Source organism: Dryobates pubescens, chromosome 16 (assembly GCF_014839835.1).
Source record: "Dryobates pubescens isolate bDryPub1 chromosome 16, bDryPub1.pri, whole genome shotgun sequence".
Lineage (NCBI taxonomy): Eukaryota > Metazoa > Chordata > Aves > Piciformes > Picidae > Dryobates > Dryobates pubescens.
The window spans coordinates 5,058,172-5,074,203 of NC_071627.1; the positions used below are offsets into that span (position 1 = coordinate 5,058,172).

At 53.3% G+C, this 16,032-nt stretch overlaps 1 protein-coding gene across 3 annotated transcripts in view; it reads left to right on the top strand.

Moving 5' to 3' along the window:
* Window positions 1–16,032, top strand: part of LOC104299838 (protocadherin gamma-C5-like) — a 202,516-nt gene that overhangs the window by 133,785 nt on the left and 52,699 nt on the right. The window contains exon 1 of one of the 3 annotated variants that reach the window (XM_054168262.1): window positions 2,939–4,357. The exons of 1 other annotated variant lie outside the window; for it this stretch is intronic. In XM_054168262.1, the coding sequence (XP_054024237.1) occupies window positions 2,939–4,357 (1,419 nt within the window). Of the gene's footprint in view, window positions 1–2,938; window positions 4,358–11,804; window positions 14,320–16,032 lie in introns of those variants that run through there. One more of the 3 variants, XM_054168259.1, reaches the window with a different exon arrangement.

Below are 16,032 nucleotides of genomic sequence, written 5' to 3' on the forward strand. Positions count from 1 at the left end.
ACCGCTGCTGGGGGAGGACCCTGTCGGCGCCTGCCCACACGACACCGACGCTGCCCCGGTGAGTGCCTTTCAGAGGACGTGCTCCTATGCGTCTGCCACTCCTGCTCCTCCTGCCCTCTCCGCGCCTTGCTCTGTTGCTGCCGAGGCAGTTTCTGACAGGGACGGGATAGTTCCCTGGAGTACCGCCTTGGCTGCTTCCAGCTCTTGCTGTCCATAGATAACCGTGGGATAATGGCTCAGTGTGACTGTTAGTCTGGGAGGCAGGAGAGATAGCAGAGTGCTGTTGGCTGGAATTAGGTTAGGGATGGTCTTTGTGGTTTTATTTCGAGCCCGGTCGTTTATCGTTGTGTCCTCCGACTCTCGTAATGCCCGTTTACCTGTCAGTTTGAGCTCTTCTGTAGTGATGTCTTGACTTACGAGTCAGAGGATGGTTTTGCTTTTACTTCAGAACAATGTCACTGACTGTCAGGCTCTTGTGCCTGTGGGTGATACATGGACAATGTTGTGGTTATATCGGCTGTAAATGCAATGGAAGGAAGGTGGGAGGGTTGCTTTGAGCAAGGAAAATAGGTCGGTCAGTGTTTTCATGACTGGTGCCATGCCCTGTGCCATTCTTCACAGTAGTAATCAGACTTTTCCTTCAGCCCTTTGTTTCGTGGGAAGTCATTGATCAATTTCCCCATTTCTGGACAGTGCTCCTGCTTTTGAAACTCTGAGTGTTGTTTTACAAGAAATTCTTACATCGTTGCTTTCCTAAAGGAATGGTTCGTCTTTTCTCCATAAAAAGAAGTTGTATTTGTTCCTCCATAGTGAGACTGTTCCCATCATGTGCGAATGTGCCTCATTTTGCTGTGCCGTCGTTTGGAGAGGGCTGCTTGAGAAATAGCAGGATTCATGGGACAGATAAGTTTTATTTTAGGCATGATGTGCAGGTTTTTTTTCTCTCTTCTCCCCTCTCTCCCCCCCTTTTTTTTCTTCCCGTGACCATTCCTGATCTTTCACACACGTTTGAATGAAATTTCGCTGAAGAAGAGAATAGAATTCAGCTTGTGGATTTCAGCGCCTCTTATTTTCCATTCCTTTTTAACAAAGAGAGGTTCTTGAATCTGTAAATCGCGTTGACGGGGGAATCCTAAATGGAGGAAATCGGGCCCTCAGGCATTTTTGCAACATTTGTTGTGCCTGCCTCTTTAACATCTAGAGCCCTCTACCCATTCTGATAACGATTCGGTAACGACGAACAATTTACTAATGACAGCAATTAGGCACTTCAACGTGTCACAATAGAGGTTGGAAGTGAATCCCGGAGGTCATCGGGTACAACCCCTCCTACCCAGGGTATTCCGCACAGGAATGCATCCAGAGGGGTTTTGAATGTGTGCAGAGGAGGCTCCACAACGTGCACGTTTACAAATGATCCAGAGTTCAGGCTGTCTGCCGTCGTCTTCCAGTGTTTTGGTGAAAAGTTGTCCTGGTGAAAGGAAGATTTAATGATTAGATGAATAGTTTACTAAAAGATTGCAGCCCGTCCCTAGGCATTCGAGCTAATTGTTTAATTGCGTATGTCTGCGAAGTCTGAGCATTTACTTTAGGCTACTGAAAAGGGAAATCGACCTTTAAAGTCTGTTAACGTTCCGTTCTGAGAATTCCGTGCATCCGTACGTGAGCCAACAGTTGAATGATGTTGTCACTATCTCGGTGACGCCGGTAAAGGATTGCATTGCTGTCGCCCAGTTAAAAAATGGTGTTGAGAACAAGCAAAGAGCCGGGAGATAAGTGCAGGAGGAAAGTGCGTCATGATTGCACTCAAAGGCATTTTCCCTGCAGTGTGAGTGGAGTCGAACGGATAATTCTGGCCACGGTCCGTACAGGTCCTTCCTGCCTGCTGGATAGTTCTGGTAGAATCAGTGCGAAGTGATTAAGTGACCAATAACCTGAAACTGAGGCGGGTGGCAGAGAGTGGTTTTCGGGCAGTAGGGAAACCTTCACCTGGAGGTTGCTTGCAGGAAGTTCTTGTAGGGAAAGAGGCATGAGCCCGTGCAGGTGTGTGATGGTAATGTAATTATTTTCAAAGGTATGAGCAGCAGCCTTTAAAGCCAAGGTCCTGGCGGTCCGGTTAACTCTGTTAAGCAGAGCTTATGTTTCACAACCTGTTTTCTTTTGTCATCCTTGAACTGCAAAAAGTTGTGGTGGATTTTTTTGCTTTTGGAAGTTAAAAACCATAAATCTTTCACCTGGTACCCTCGCCCTCACCTTTCACCTCGCCCTCATGGGCGTGCTGTAGCAGTAACAAGAATCGTTCAAAAAAATGACTCAAAGAATGGCAAAGCAGGAAACCACCGATCTCTCTTTCAGGCTCACAGAAAAGACAAAAAAGGAAGTCTTCAGCTTCCATTTGAAGGAAGATCTGCGTTGCTTCTTTGTTCTGTTGATCGGATTGTGGGGAATTTAATCAGCTGTGTGAAGTTGTTTTTTCTGTGAGGAAAAAAATAATTCAAGTAGGATTGCTAGAAAACGCTGTAGAATTCGTGGTGCAGATTGCGTTTCGGACAACTGAGATAATACAAGGAACATGCTACATGTCTTATTACGACAATCCAGTATTGTATCACCATTAAAACGCAGTGAAAGACCAATAAAATTAATGAGCAAGGCATCTGCGGGCAGCGCCGTGTAGCTGCAGTGCCGGCAGCAGGCTGCGGGCGCCGCTGTTGACCGAGCAGGAGCCAGTGGAAGCCGGAGCGCTGCAGGCAGCCCCGCCCGCTGCGGCCCGGCTCGCTGGCTGGCTGGCTCGGAGTCGGAGTGATCTGCGAGCGTCCCCGCGGTGCGGAGCCGAGCTGCAGCAAGCCGGGAGGGCCAGCGGCAGCGGGTGGCAGCGGAGAGACGGAGCCGTATCCAGAGTCGGATCCGAATCTGTGACGGCAGTGCGGCGGCGGTGATGTGTGCGGCAGGGATATGCTGGGGCCGGCGGGCGCGGGCCCTGCTGTGCTGCGTCCTGCTGGCGGCGTGGAAGGCGGCGTGGGGGCAGCTGCGGTACTCGGTGCCCGAGGAGATGCCCAAGGGCTCTTTCGTGGGGGACGTGGCTAAGGACTTGGGGCTGCAGATGACGGCAATTACTGACAGTGGTCTCCACATCATGGACAGAGGTACGACGCAGTATTTCTCTCTGCATGGGAAGACGGGACATTTGGTGACGGCGGAGAGGATAGACAGAGAGCAGCTGTGCGAGAGTGAGCAGCAATGTTTGCTGCGGTGTGAGCTGATAGCGGAGGGGGAAATGGAGGTTTACGAAATAGAAGTGGAGATCACGGACATTAACGACAACGCTCCCAGCTTCGAAGAGCAAGAAATCCAACTGAGAATAAGCGAGGCAACAGCCCCAGGATCTCGGTTTCCCCTGGCCGAGGCTCACGACCCAGACTCGGGATTGAATTCCCTGCAGAGCTATGAGCTGAGCGGTGACGATCATTTCTCCCTGGCCGTACAGGCAGGTCCCGGCGGCGATCGGCGTCCCGAACTGGTGCTGTCCAAGGCACTGGACCGGGAGGAGACGGCATTACACGAGCTGGTGCTGAAGGCGAGGGACGGTGGAGAGCCATCGCGGACAAGCATGGCACGGATCCGCGTGTCCGTGTCAGATGCAAACGATAACGCGCCCGTGTTTAACCTAGCAGAGTACACGGTGCGTGTGCCCGAAGACGTGCCCGTGGGCTCCACCCTCATCACAGTCACGGCCACTGACCCCGATGAGGGGATGAATGGGCACGTGAAATACAGTTTCCATAAAATTTCACGACGGGCATCAGATTTTTTTCACCTGGATTCCGAGACAGGAGCCATAACAGTTAAAAAACATTTAGACTTCGAGGAAATCTCCTCACATGAACTCCAGCTGCTGGCGAGGGATGGAGGAGAGCTGTCTGACACTGCAAAAGTCACAATCACAGTGACAGATGTCAATGATAACCGGCCTGAACTGACAGTGACATCTCAGTTGAGCGAGATCTCTGAGGACGCCCCTTCGGGGACCGTGGTGGCCCTGCTCCATGTGCAGGATCGGGACTCGGGGGCAAACGGCCAGGTGCGGTGCTCCCTGGACGCGGGAGTCCCGTTCCGAATGCAGAGCTCTCGTGGCAGCTTTTACAGCGTAGGGACGACGAGGGAGCTGGACCGGGAGGAGGTGTCGGAGTACAACGTCACGGTGAGGGCGGCCGACGGCGGGTCGCCTTCACTGGGGAGCAGCAGGGTGCTGAGCCTGCGGGTGCTGGACGTGAACGACAACGCGCCGGTGTTCAGCGAGGCGAGCTACAGCGCCCGGCTGCCCGAGAACAACGCGGCGGGCGCGCTGGTGCTGACGGTGCGGGCGCGGGACGCGGACTGGGGTCAGAACGCGCGCGTGCGGTACCGTCTGGGCGAGGGGCGGGTGCGTGGCGCGGCGCTGTCGTCGTACGTGTCGGTGCAGGCGGAGACGGGCGCGCTGTACGCGCTGCGCTCCTTCGACTACGAGGAGGTGCGCGAGGTGGGGCTGTGGGTGCTGGCGGAGGACGGCGGCTCGCCGGCGCTGAGCAGCAACGTGTCGGTGCGGATCGTGATCGTGGACGAGAACGACAACGCGCCGCAGGTGCTGTACCCGCCGGCGGCGGGCGTGCCCGGGTCCGGTGTCCGTGGCTGGTCGGGGGTGGAGCTGGCGCCGCGGTCGTCGGAGCCCGGGGCGCTGGTGGCCAAGGTGGTGGCGGTGGACGCGGACGCGGGGCAGAACGCGTGGCTGTCGTACGAGCTGGCCAAGGCGACGGAGCCGGGGCTGTTCCGCGTCGGGCTGCACAGCGGCGAGGTGCGCACTGCGCGCTTCCCGCTGGCCCGCGACGCTGTCCGGCAGAGCCTGGTGGTGCTGGTGAAGGACCACGGCCGGCCGGCGCTGTCGGCCACGGCCACGCTGACCGTGGTGCTGGCCGAGAGCGTGGCCGAGCTGCTGGCCGAGCTGGGCAGTGAGGCGGCGGCGGCGGTGCCGGGCGAGGCGGCGGGCAGCCTGACGCGCTGGCTGGTGCTGGCCGTGGCGGCCGTCTCCTGCCTCTTCCTCGCCTTCCTGCTGCTGCTGCTTGCACTGCGCCTGCGGCGGTGGCGGCGCTCGCAGCTGCCTCCTCCTGCGGGCGGTGCCTTGCGCGGCGTCCCGGCCACGCACTTCGTGGGCATCGATGGCGTCCGCGCCTTCCTGAGCTCCTACTCACAGGAGGTGTCACTCACTGCCGACTCACGCAAGAGCCAGCTCCGCTTGTCACCCGGCAGCTGCTGCGACACTCTCCCTGCCCGCCCTCTGCCCGACGAGCCCGCTCCGCTGCTGGGGGAGGATCCTGCCACGGCCAGCCCACAGAATGCAGACATTGCCCCGGTGAGTGCCTCTCCACTGACCTGCCTACCGCTGCTGCTCCTCTTGCCCTCTCCCTGTCTTCTCCGGTGCTGCAATCGAGGCATGGTTCCTGGAAAGAGAAGTTTTCTGCAGCACCCTGCTGGTTGCTGCCAGCTCTCGGTTTCGGCAGGTGACTGTGGATGATGTCTCAGCATGACACTTCGTGTGGGAGACAGGAGCAGGTGTCAGGCTGCTGTTGTCTTGAGTTTGGTTAGAGCTGGTCTTTTATGTGCACCAGGTCTTTTCTCATTGTGTCTCCTTACTCGTGTAATTCCGGTTTTCCTGTCAGTTTGAGCTCTTCTGGAGCAATGTGTTGCATTATTAGTCAGTGGATGTTTGTGTTGTGAACAGGGTCAGAAATCTTCTGGACAGGTGATACTCTCTTTGAATGGAGGATATCCCTCCTATGTAACTTACCTGCTGATGGTTTCCATTTTTCTCTGCTCGTACTGGCTGCTGCTTGCTCTGGCTGCTAGCAGCTGATCATGGGATGGCTGCTCAGCACGAGAGTTGGTGTGGGGGGCAGAAGTGGCAGGCTGCGGCTGGCTGGCATTTGGTTAGAGAGGGCCTTTGTGCTTTTATCCCTTGCCAAGTTCTCGTTAGATCCCCTGATCTGTGTAATCCTTGTTTCCCTGTCAACTGGAGCTCTTTGGAAATGAACTGTTTGTTGCATTGTCATCCAGTGTGAGTTTGCATTATGAACAGGGTCAGACAATCCTCTCGACAGGCCATGTGTTAGGGTGGGATGAGGTTGTGAATCAGAATGTTATTGCCTGATATATTATATGGGCTGTTCCTTGTTGCTGCTGTTCTCAGTCCTTTTGTTTCTCCATGATAATGCGGTGAGAGTCCACGCCTTGGCCTTTGTGTACTGAGGGAGTTGGGCAACAACTGTTCCCTTGACAATATCTGTCAGCCTGTTGAGAGGATGAAAGTGAATAGTAGAAATTGTGACTGTTTGACAAATTGTGTGAGTGCCTGCATGTCAAGATATGCTTTGCTGATTTAAGGCTGGATTTACCTTGGGTTTGTTATAGATATTATGGCAAGATTAATACATGTTGGGGAGAAGGTCGATTCAGTTTGTAGGGTGAGAAAGAAGGACACGGATTTTGACCCTGTGCAGGTTTTCACTGACCCGGACTTTTCCTGGAGGACAGCTCCTCATTGACTTTCAGATCCTTTTCTTCCCATAAGACTTCCCAAAGATATCTTTTGCTGGTTCTCTGTCATTTAGGGCTGACGTGCTTAAAATGGAGCAGTATTTGCTTTGGTTTTATTATACATATTGTGGCAGGAATAATGCAAGTTGGGGAGAAGGTCGATTCAGTCTTTTAAAGTGAGAAAGAAGGACACAGATTTTGACCCTGTGCAGGTTTTCACTAACCCAGACTTTTCCTGGAGGACAGCTCCTCATTTGCCTTCAGAATCTTTTCTTTCCAGAAGATTTGTGAACACACACATTAGACTTCCTTTTTAGTCTGTAGATGCCATCTGATATCTGTGGTGTGATGGTGGTGCACACTGAAGATAAATGATCTGGGCAAAAGGCTCTTTGATGTCATGTGCTTGAAGTTTCTGAGGGTCGAAGAACCCCCTGCAAGTTTTGAGGGCTTGGAGATGTGAGTTCTGGGAGCTGGGCCTGAGGAGCTGTTGAAAGGCATAGGAGAATGTATTGCTCCTTTCCCTGTTCTGTGCCCAGATGGAGTATCAGGTACTGTGAGTTTAGTCTTCTCAGATATTTTTGCTGGACAGCATGTTGTTCCAAATCTCTTGGCATCCCTGGGAGATTCTTCCTCTGTGTTTGAAAGTAATCATAATTTCTTAATGAACAGCTTAATTACAACAAATGCCATAATGTGAGCTTTAGTAAGAGCAAACCATTGGTTACCTACCTTAGAGCAAACCATTGATTACCTACCTTAGTGAGGGACCTACCTTAAGTACTGTGTTCTAGAAGTGCACAGCCTGACCCCTTCTCTCCTGCAGGTGTTAACTTACTGCATTGCTTGTTGTCCTGCTCTGGTTCCTAGTTTCTGATAACGTGTGAACAATCACGTCTGTCACATCTGTCTCATTGTCCTTTGACTTTTAGAGCTGTAATGAGAAATGAGCTCTCCTGAAGGCATTTGTTGCATTATTAGCCGGTGTTATTTGTGTAATCTGATGGGATTGTCTTTAAGTGGAGCTTTTATGGCCCCGTGTATAACTTTTCATGATGGGTTAATGCTTGATCTTAAATTGATTTGGTTTAATTATCATTGAAAGCAGGAACTGTGTATTCCCAGCAGCACTACTCGTTGGAGAGGTTTCTTTCTCGTCTTTTCTGGTGGGATGAGATTGCTGGCTTCGTGTCATTCCCTGTATACAATAACTACATCAGCTCTTCATCTTCTATGTTGTATTACTTATTCTCATTGAAAGCAGAGTTCGTGGTATTCTCAACAGCAATATTAATTAGAAAGATGTTTTTTAACTCTGTTCCCTACCAGACATGGATCAGGTTTCACTTATCCCAAGAGACTTTTGCAAGTTGTTTTCATCTTGATTGGCATGTTAGGTGAGATGTTTTTCTCAAGTCCCCTTGTGCTCAGCTCTGGTGAGGCCATACCTTGAGTATTGTGTCCAGTTTTGGGCACTTCAATAGAGAAGAGATGTGGAGGTGCTGGACCAAGTGCAGAGGAGGGCAACAAAACTGGTGAAGGGGCTGGGAAATAAATCTGATGAAGAGTGACTGAAGGAGCTGGGAATGGTTAGTTTGTAAAAGAGGAGGCTGGGGTGAGACCTTATTGCTGTCTACAGCTACCTGAAAGGACGTTGTGGACAGGCTGCTGCTGGTCTCTTCTCGCAGGTAATTAGTGATAGAACGAGAGGGAACAGCCTCAAGCTGCAACTGGTTAGGTTTAGACTGGACGTCAGGAAAAACATTTTCATGGAAAGAGTGGTCAGGCATTGGAATGTGCTGCCCAGGGAGGTGGTTGAGTCACCAACCCTGGAGGTGTTTAAAGGTCGATTGGATGCGGTGCTTGGGGATATGGTTTAGGGGTGAACCTTGTAGAGTAGGGTTCAGGGTTGGACTTGGTGATCTTGAGGGTCTTTTCCAACCGGAATGTTTCTGTGATTCTGCGATTTGTTTTCCTTGATTATCACTCCTCTCTTGGTACAAATCTTACTCATTTAACGGTCGTTATGGCTTATCTATATCAGCCATTGTTGGGATTGATCATGGACTCGCCCGTGCCTGCTTTGGGGCGGCTCTTACCTCATGTGTGAAATCTCCTCACACATCGTTTTGCTCCGCCAGTAGCGACAATAGTGTACCAGAACGCAGTGTGTGTGTTCCACGATGCCTGATATTTCTTCCTCAACGCAGATAATATTCCGAGGCACTCCTGCAAATTCCTTGTCGCTTGTGAGAATTTACTTGTCTGGCTCAACCCCCAGCTAGTCCGGATAGAGCGAAGAGTGGTCAGGCATTGGAATTTGCTCTCCAGGAGGTGGCCGAGTCACCAACCCTGGATGTGCTTAAAGGTCGCTCGGGGGTATGGTTTAGGGCTGAATCTTGTAGAGTCGGGTTATGGGTTGGACTTGTTGATCCTGAGGGTCTTTTCCAGCCTGAACGTTTCTGTGATTCTGTGAAGAAGTTCCAAGAAGAGCGAAATACTTCTTTCTGAGCCTTAAATTGTGAAATGTATGTGGGCACTGGTTGGTCACCTTGGTGATGAGCCACCACTGTGCCCTTCCAAAGATGGAGTTAAAGGATTTGATGCTCCCAGACTTTTTGGGCTTACAGATGGTATAAGGGTTTTCTTCTGCATTCAAAGTATAGTGAAGGTGCTAGAAAGAGAGACTTTCATCTGGGCTTCTGCCGAGGTGCCTTCCAGATGTCCTGGAACTTCAAGAAGTGTTTAGATGCTCTTGCTGTGAATTAATTAGTATGATATTATTTTTTAATGTCTTATGAATCATGAATTACCAATTCGTGCTTTTTATGTCGCCGTGCAGCCTGTTTCGCAGCATTGTCCCTCACGTAACAGTGTTTGGTCTTTAGACGCGAAGTGGTTTAATGGATGCAAACGACCCGTGAGGAACAGCGTGGCATGAATCTTAATGGCGTTAATGGCTGTAAAAATTGTTTTCTCCTTCTGTGCTCCTTACCAAAGCACATCCAGAGTCTTACTACACCTGGAATCATTTGGGGAGAACGATCTTGAGAAGCCTGTTCACGCAGCAACCTTGTGGCCCATTCTGTCAAATGAAGGTTAAGCTCCAATGGGTCGTTAACTGTCCTATGGGCACTTCTCACCGGCTTTACTTTACCTGCTTCGCAGAGAAGCGGAATTAGAGGTAGCAGAGGTGTAGTGACCCCATGTCCTAATGTCGATATAATGATCATTTGTTGCTCGGCAGCGTTAATCATAGCGTTAGACATACACAATTTCACACACATTTTCATCGGGACGTGTCCAGAGAAGGGCCACGAGGATGAGCAGAGGGCTGGAGCTCCTCTCCTGTGAGGACAGACAGAGGGTTGGGGCTGTTCAGTCTAGAGGAGAGAAGGCTCCGAGAAGACCTGATTGTAGCCTTTCAGTATGTGAAGGGGTCTATAAGAAAGCTGGGGAGGGACGTTTTAGGATGTGATAGACGTTTAGGACGTTTAGGGAGTGATAGAACTAGGGGGAATGGAACAAAACTAGAAGTGGGGAGATTCAGATTAGATTTTAGGAAGAAGTTCTTGACCATGAGGGTGGTGAGACGCTGTTGCCCAGGGCGATGGTGGAAGCCTCATCCCTGCAGGTTTTTAAGGCTAGGCTGGATGTGGCTCTGGGCAACCTGCTCTAGGGTGAGGTGTCCTTGCCTATGGTGGGGTTGGAACTGGATGATCCTTGAGTTCCCTTCCAACCCTAACAATTCTATGATTCTATGGCTCCTCCTTTGTAAGAAAGATCTTGCTGGCCAAGAGCAATTTGTTTTCACACCAATCTTGTGGCCAAATGATTGTTTGCTATTGCTACAGTGTGAGAAGCTCGAGAAGGGAAAAGCGAATCCTGTAGTCTGAGTTAAGTGATCTTCTGAGGGAGTGGCAAGAGTGTTATAACCGAGACTTGAGTTATCACCAGGATTCTGTGAATGAGCACAGTGGCCATCTGTGAAGTCATTTCTTGTTAGGAGCAACAGGACTTTTAGGAAAACCTGCTGTACCCGTAGTTTCCAAACCCGGGGTCTCCGTAGCACTTGAAATTATTCAGCTGGTCGTAGTGTGCCCAGCTCTCTCCACGCTCACCAATCAGTATTTGCTGCTTTGCAGTCTTGCGTTCCCTGGTTTTCCTTGGCTGGCTGTTGGGGAGGTGGTGGTGTCATACAAACAGGCACAGCTCAAGTATCTCATCACAGGCGTTGCACTCAGGAATGTTTTAGCTTTTCTGTTCTCAGACTACCCCACGCCTGGAATGTTCTGTGTAGAGAACACATCGCTGTGTTTGTGTGGTGGCACTCCTCTTTACGATTCTAGGAAGATCACGCTGGTAAATGAAATGTTCTGGGCACAAGGTTACCTTTTCCTCCTCTTTCCCATCCATGTTCCTAGAACTACTTACTTACCTTGTTCATGGAAAGAAGGAATTGTGATTGAATGTTTTACCCTTCTTTGTTCAGAGCATGACGCTGCAGAGATGTCTGTGATTTGTAAAACTCTCAAAAGTTTGATGAGTTAAATGTCTCCAAAAGTGGCAAGTGGTGATTCTGCCTGTGCAGACTTCTGCCATTTTCTGCCAGTCCCTGAGACGCTTATAAAATGTAAGCGATGCAAACAAGAAATGCCTCAAAGAAAACCGGAGGTCTGATGAATCTTTTCCACGATGGTTTCTCCTCTGAAGTATTTCGTAGCTCTTGCTTCTCAGAGCTCGCAGAAATGAAACAAAAGAGCGGGGGAAAGACAGCCCGCAGCATCAGAAGCTGTTGCAATGTGTCAAATGTTAACTGTACAGCGAACCAGCCGTACTTACCTGTACTTACCTGAGCTCCGCTGCACGAAGTCTGTGCACTCCCCCGCCGCTCGGTAAGAGGTTCCGCAGCCGAACTCCTCATTTCCAGCTCGGAACAGAGCTGCCCGACTCACCTTTTCTCGGGGACTGGAAACCTCGCCGAGCTGACAGCTGAATGCTGCGTTTTGGTGGCCAATGGCGCCGACTCCCGGCCGCTGCTCACGGCGCGGTTCGGATAGCAGAGAGCATCAGGCGGCTGCGGTGGCGTGGCGGTGCCTCCGGGTGCCGCTGTTGCCCAGCGCGGAGCGGCTCTGGAGCCGCAGCTGAAGCCGCCGCAGCGTCCGGCCCCCGCAGGCTGCTCGCTCGCTCAGCGCTGGCCGGAGAGGCAGCGGCACAGGGACGCAGAGGCGAGAGGCGGCGCGGAGCGGGGAGCAGCTACGCCCGAGCCGGCGCGGAGATCTGTGCCCTTCGGCGGCCCCTGCGCGAGAGGAGCTGCACACAATGGCAGTCAGGCAGAGCCCGAGGCGGCGGCAAGCAGTCGGGCGAGTGCTGCTGCTGCCCGCTGTGCTGCTGAGCTTGTGCTGCCAGGCGGCGCCGGAGCCGATCCGATATACCATTCCCGAGGAGCTGGCCAGAGGCTCACTGGTGGGACCGCTGGCGCGGGACCTGGGGCTGAGCCCGGCAGAGCTGCCGGCACGCAAGTTGCGGCTGACGTCTGCCGCTAAAAGGCAGCTGCAATACTTCACCGTGAGCGAGGAAAGCGGAGAGCTGTATGTGAGCGAGAGGCTGGACCGGGAGGAGATGTGCGGTGAGGCACCGACCTGTTCCATCAGGTTCAAGGCCCTGGTGCACAACCCGCTCAACGTTTTCCACGTGGAGGTGGCCATCCAGGATGTCAACGACAACGCGCCGCGCTTCCTTCAAGATCATTTCCAGCTAGAAATCAACGAGTTGACTTCTCCCGGCGCCCGTTTTGCCGTGGGAGCCGCCGAAGATGCGGACGTGGGCAGCAACTCCCTGCAGGGCTACGAGCTGGAGACCAACAAATACTTTGAAGTGGAGGTGAAGGACAGCGAGGACGGCAGCAAGTTCGCGGAGCTGGTGCTGCGCCGAGCGCTGGACCGCGAGAGAGAGCAGAGCCTGCGGCTGGTGCTGACGGCGCTGGACGGCGGCGATCCGCCCCTCAGCGGCACCGCCCAGCTCTTTATCAACGTCACCGACGCCAACGACAACGCCCCCGTGTTCGCGCAGGACCGGTACCGAGTGAGCCTGCGCGAGGATGCGCCTCTGGGTTCCATGGTGCTGAACGTCTCGGCGACTGATGCTGACGCCGGCACCAATGCCCGCATCACCTACGGCTTCGGGAAAACGCCAGCCAAGGTGCTTCAGAAGTTCATGGTGAACGCGGAGAGCGGAACCATAATGCTGCAGGAAGCGCTGGACTTTGAGGACACGCGAAGCTACACGCTGCTGGTGGAGGCGAGGGACGGGGGTGGTCTGGTGGCACATTGCAAGGTGGAGGTGGAGGTGCTGGACGTGAACGACAATGCACCCGAAATCACCATGCTGTCGGTGTCAAGTCCGGTACCTGAGGACGTTCCGATCGGTACGGTGTTGGCTCTGGTGAACGTGAATGACCCGGACTCCGGGGAGAACGGTCAGGTACGGTGCGAGCTGTCGGGAGAGGTGCCACTATCGCTTGAGGCGTCCTCGGGTGACTCGTATAAAGTGGTGACGGCGAGCGCGCTAGATAGGGAGAAGGCAGCCGAGTACCGAGTGACGCTGGTGGCCAGGGACCGGGGCAGCCCGGCGCTGTCGAGCCAAGCGGAGCTGGTGCTGGAGGTGTCGGACGTGAACGACAACGCGCCGGTGTTCGAGGAGGAGGTGTACAGCGCCTACGTGGCCGAGAACAACGCGGCGAGAGCGCCGGTGCTGCGCGTGCACGCACGGGATGCGGACGCGGGCGCCAACGGGCGCGTCAGCTACTGGCTGGAAGACGGCAGCACCGGCTCGGCACCGCCGCCGGTGTCGGTGGAGGCGCAGAGCGGCGCGGTGTACGCGCAGCGCTCCTTGGACTACGAGCAGTGCCGCGAGTTCACGGTGACGGTGCGGGCGCAGGACGGCGGGGTGCCGGCGCGCAGCTCGACGGCCACGGTGCGCATCTTCGTGCTGGACCGCAACGACAACGCGCCGCGGGTGCTGTGGCCGACGGCAGCGTCGGCAGCAGGCGAGGCGCCGCCCTTCGAGGTGGTGCCGCGCACGGCCGAGGTGGGCTACCTGGTGGCCAAGGTGGTGGCGGTGGACGCGGACGCGGGGCGCAACGCCTGGCTGTCGTACGAGCTGCTGCAGGCGCCGGAGCCGGCGCTGTTCCGCCTGGGGCTGCACAGCGGCGAGGTGCGCACGGCGCGGGCCGTGTCGGAGCGCGACGCGGCCAAGCAGCGCCTGGTGGCGCTGGTGAAGGACCACGGGCAGCCGGCGCTGTCGGCCACGGCCACGCTGCACGTGGTGCTGGCCGAGAGCTTGCAGGAGGCGCTGCCGGAGCTGAGCGACAGAGACGCTGTGTCCGAGCTGACGTCTGATCTCAACGTCGTTCTTGTTGTGGCTCTCGCTGTCGTCACGGTGTTATTCGTTTTCACAGTCGCTTTTACATTGTTCTTTAAATACCGACGCTCGCGGACTCCTCCCGTTTTCATAACTTCCGAGAAGGAGCTGTACTCCAGTCTGCGCTCAAAAGCAGCCTACAACTACTGCAGTAGCACGCTGCCCTTGCCCTACTCCTACGAGGTCTGTTTAGCCTCCGACTCGGGCCAGAAAGACTTCACATTTCTGAGACCAGGGACGGCAGCACAGACTGACTGTCTCCTTGCTGGGGAACCTGGTTCAGACACTCAGTCTGGCAAGGATCCTCCTAACCTTGAGAGTTCGGGACAGGTGAGCCAGAGAGATCTGTCTACGGATTTATGTGAATCTCCTCCTTTCGCTGTTCTGCTCTCAGTGATCTGTGGGCAACAGACAGAGCTCAACTTTGCCTCCCTGTGTCCTGCTCGGGGGCGTGGGTGTGTTGGGGGTAGGGGTGTGTGTGAGCTTAACTCTTCCTTTTGACCTGCCCAGCCTCACCTGAGAGTTGTCGGTCGTGGCTGGAGCAGTGACACTTTGTGCACGCTTAGATTCCTGCTGCGGTTTTCCATGGCAATCCTCACGACAGAATTTGTACTGTCACCTGTCTCAGAGCCCCAGCACTTAGGTCTCTGTTTGACAAAATTAACATTTCCTGTGCCCCACCCCCCCCACCTCCCCCCCCCAAAAAAAAGAACTTACTTACACAGGTTCAGAAAGTTAAAATAATAGAGAAGTTCAATTTATTTAACCACAGATTCAGCAGTTTTGGTGCTCCTGGTGACAAATGCACTGTGAAGTGATCAATCTCGAATGAGTTAATCCTGAGTAACATCCAACATGTTTGGAGTTGCAAATCTTCTCAATAGGACTAATATATAATAGAAATACAGCAAATGCAGCAGTCCATCATCAGTAAATTTGCAGATGACACCAAGCTGGGGGCAGGAGTTGATCTGCTGGAGGGTAGAGGGGCTTTGCAGAGGGACCTCAACAGGTTGGACAGATGGGCAGAATCTAACAGCATGAGATTTAACACATCCAAGTGCCAGGTTCTGCACATTGGCCACAGCAACCCCATGCAGAGCTACAGGCTGGGGTCAGAGTGGCTGGAGAGCATTCAGTTAGAGAGGGACCTGGGGGTACTGGTCGATGGTAGGCTGAACATGAGCCTGCAGTGTGCCCAGGCAACCAGGAGGGCCAATGGCATCCTGGCCTGCATCAGTAACAGTGTGGCCAGCAGGAGCAGGGAGGTCATTCTGCTCCTGTACACTGCACTGGTTAGGCCACACCTTGAGTCCTGTGTCCAGTTCTGGGCCCCTCAGTTTAGGAAGGAGGTTGACTTACTGGAACGTGTCCAGAGAAGGGCAACAAAGTTGGTGAGGGGTTTGGAACACAAGCCCTATGAGGAGAGGCTGAGGGAGCTGGGGTTGCTTAGCCTGGAGAGGAGGAGGCTCAGGGGTGACCTTATTGCTCTCTACAACTACCTGAAGGGAGGTTGTAGACAGGCAGAGTTTGGTCTCTTCTCCCAGGCAACCAGCACCAGAACAAGAGGACACAGTCTCAAGCTGCACCAGGGGAGGTTTAGGCTGGATGTTAGGAAGAAGTTCTACACAGAGAGAGTGCCCATTGGAATGGGCTGCCTGGGGAGGTGGTGGAGTGTGTTGGAGGTTTTCAGGAGGAGACTTGATAGGGTGCTTGGTTGCATGGTTTAGTTGATTAGATGGTGTTGGATGATAGGTTGGACGCGATGATCTTGAAGGTCTCTTCCAACCTGGTCTATTCTATTCAATTCAATTCAATTCAATTCAATTCAATTCAATTCAATTCAATTCTATTCTATTCTATTCTATTCTATTCTATTCTATTCTATTCTATTCTATTCTATTCTATTCTATTCTATTCTATTCTATTCTATTCTATTCGGCCAGCCATATATTGAAGCTACATTTCTTACCCAGAAGGTGAAGGTGTCCCTGTTTTGGGTGGAGGAAAAGGGGCACAGCCCTCAGCTCTGCTACAGATTTT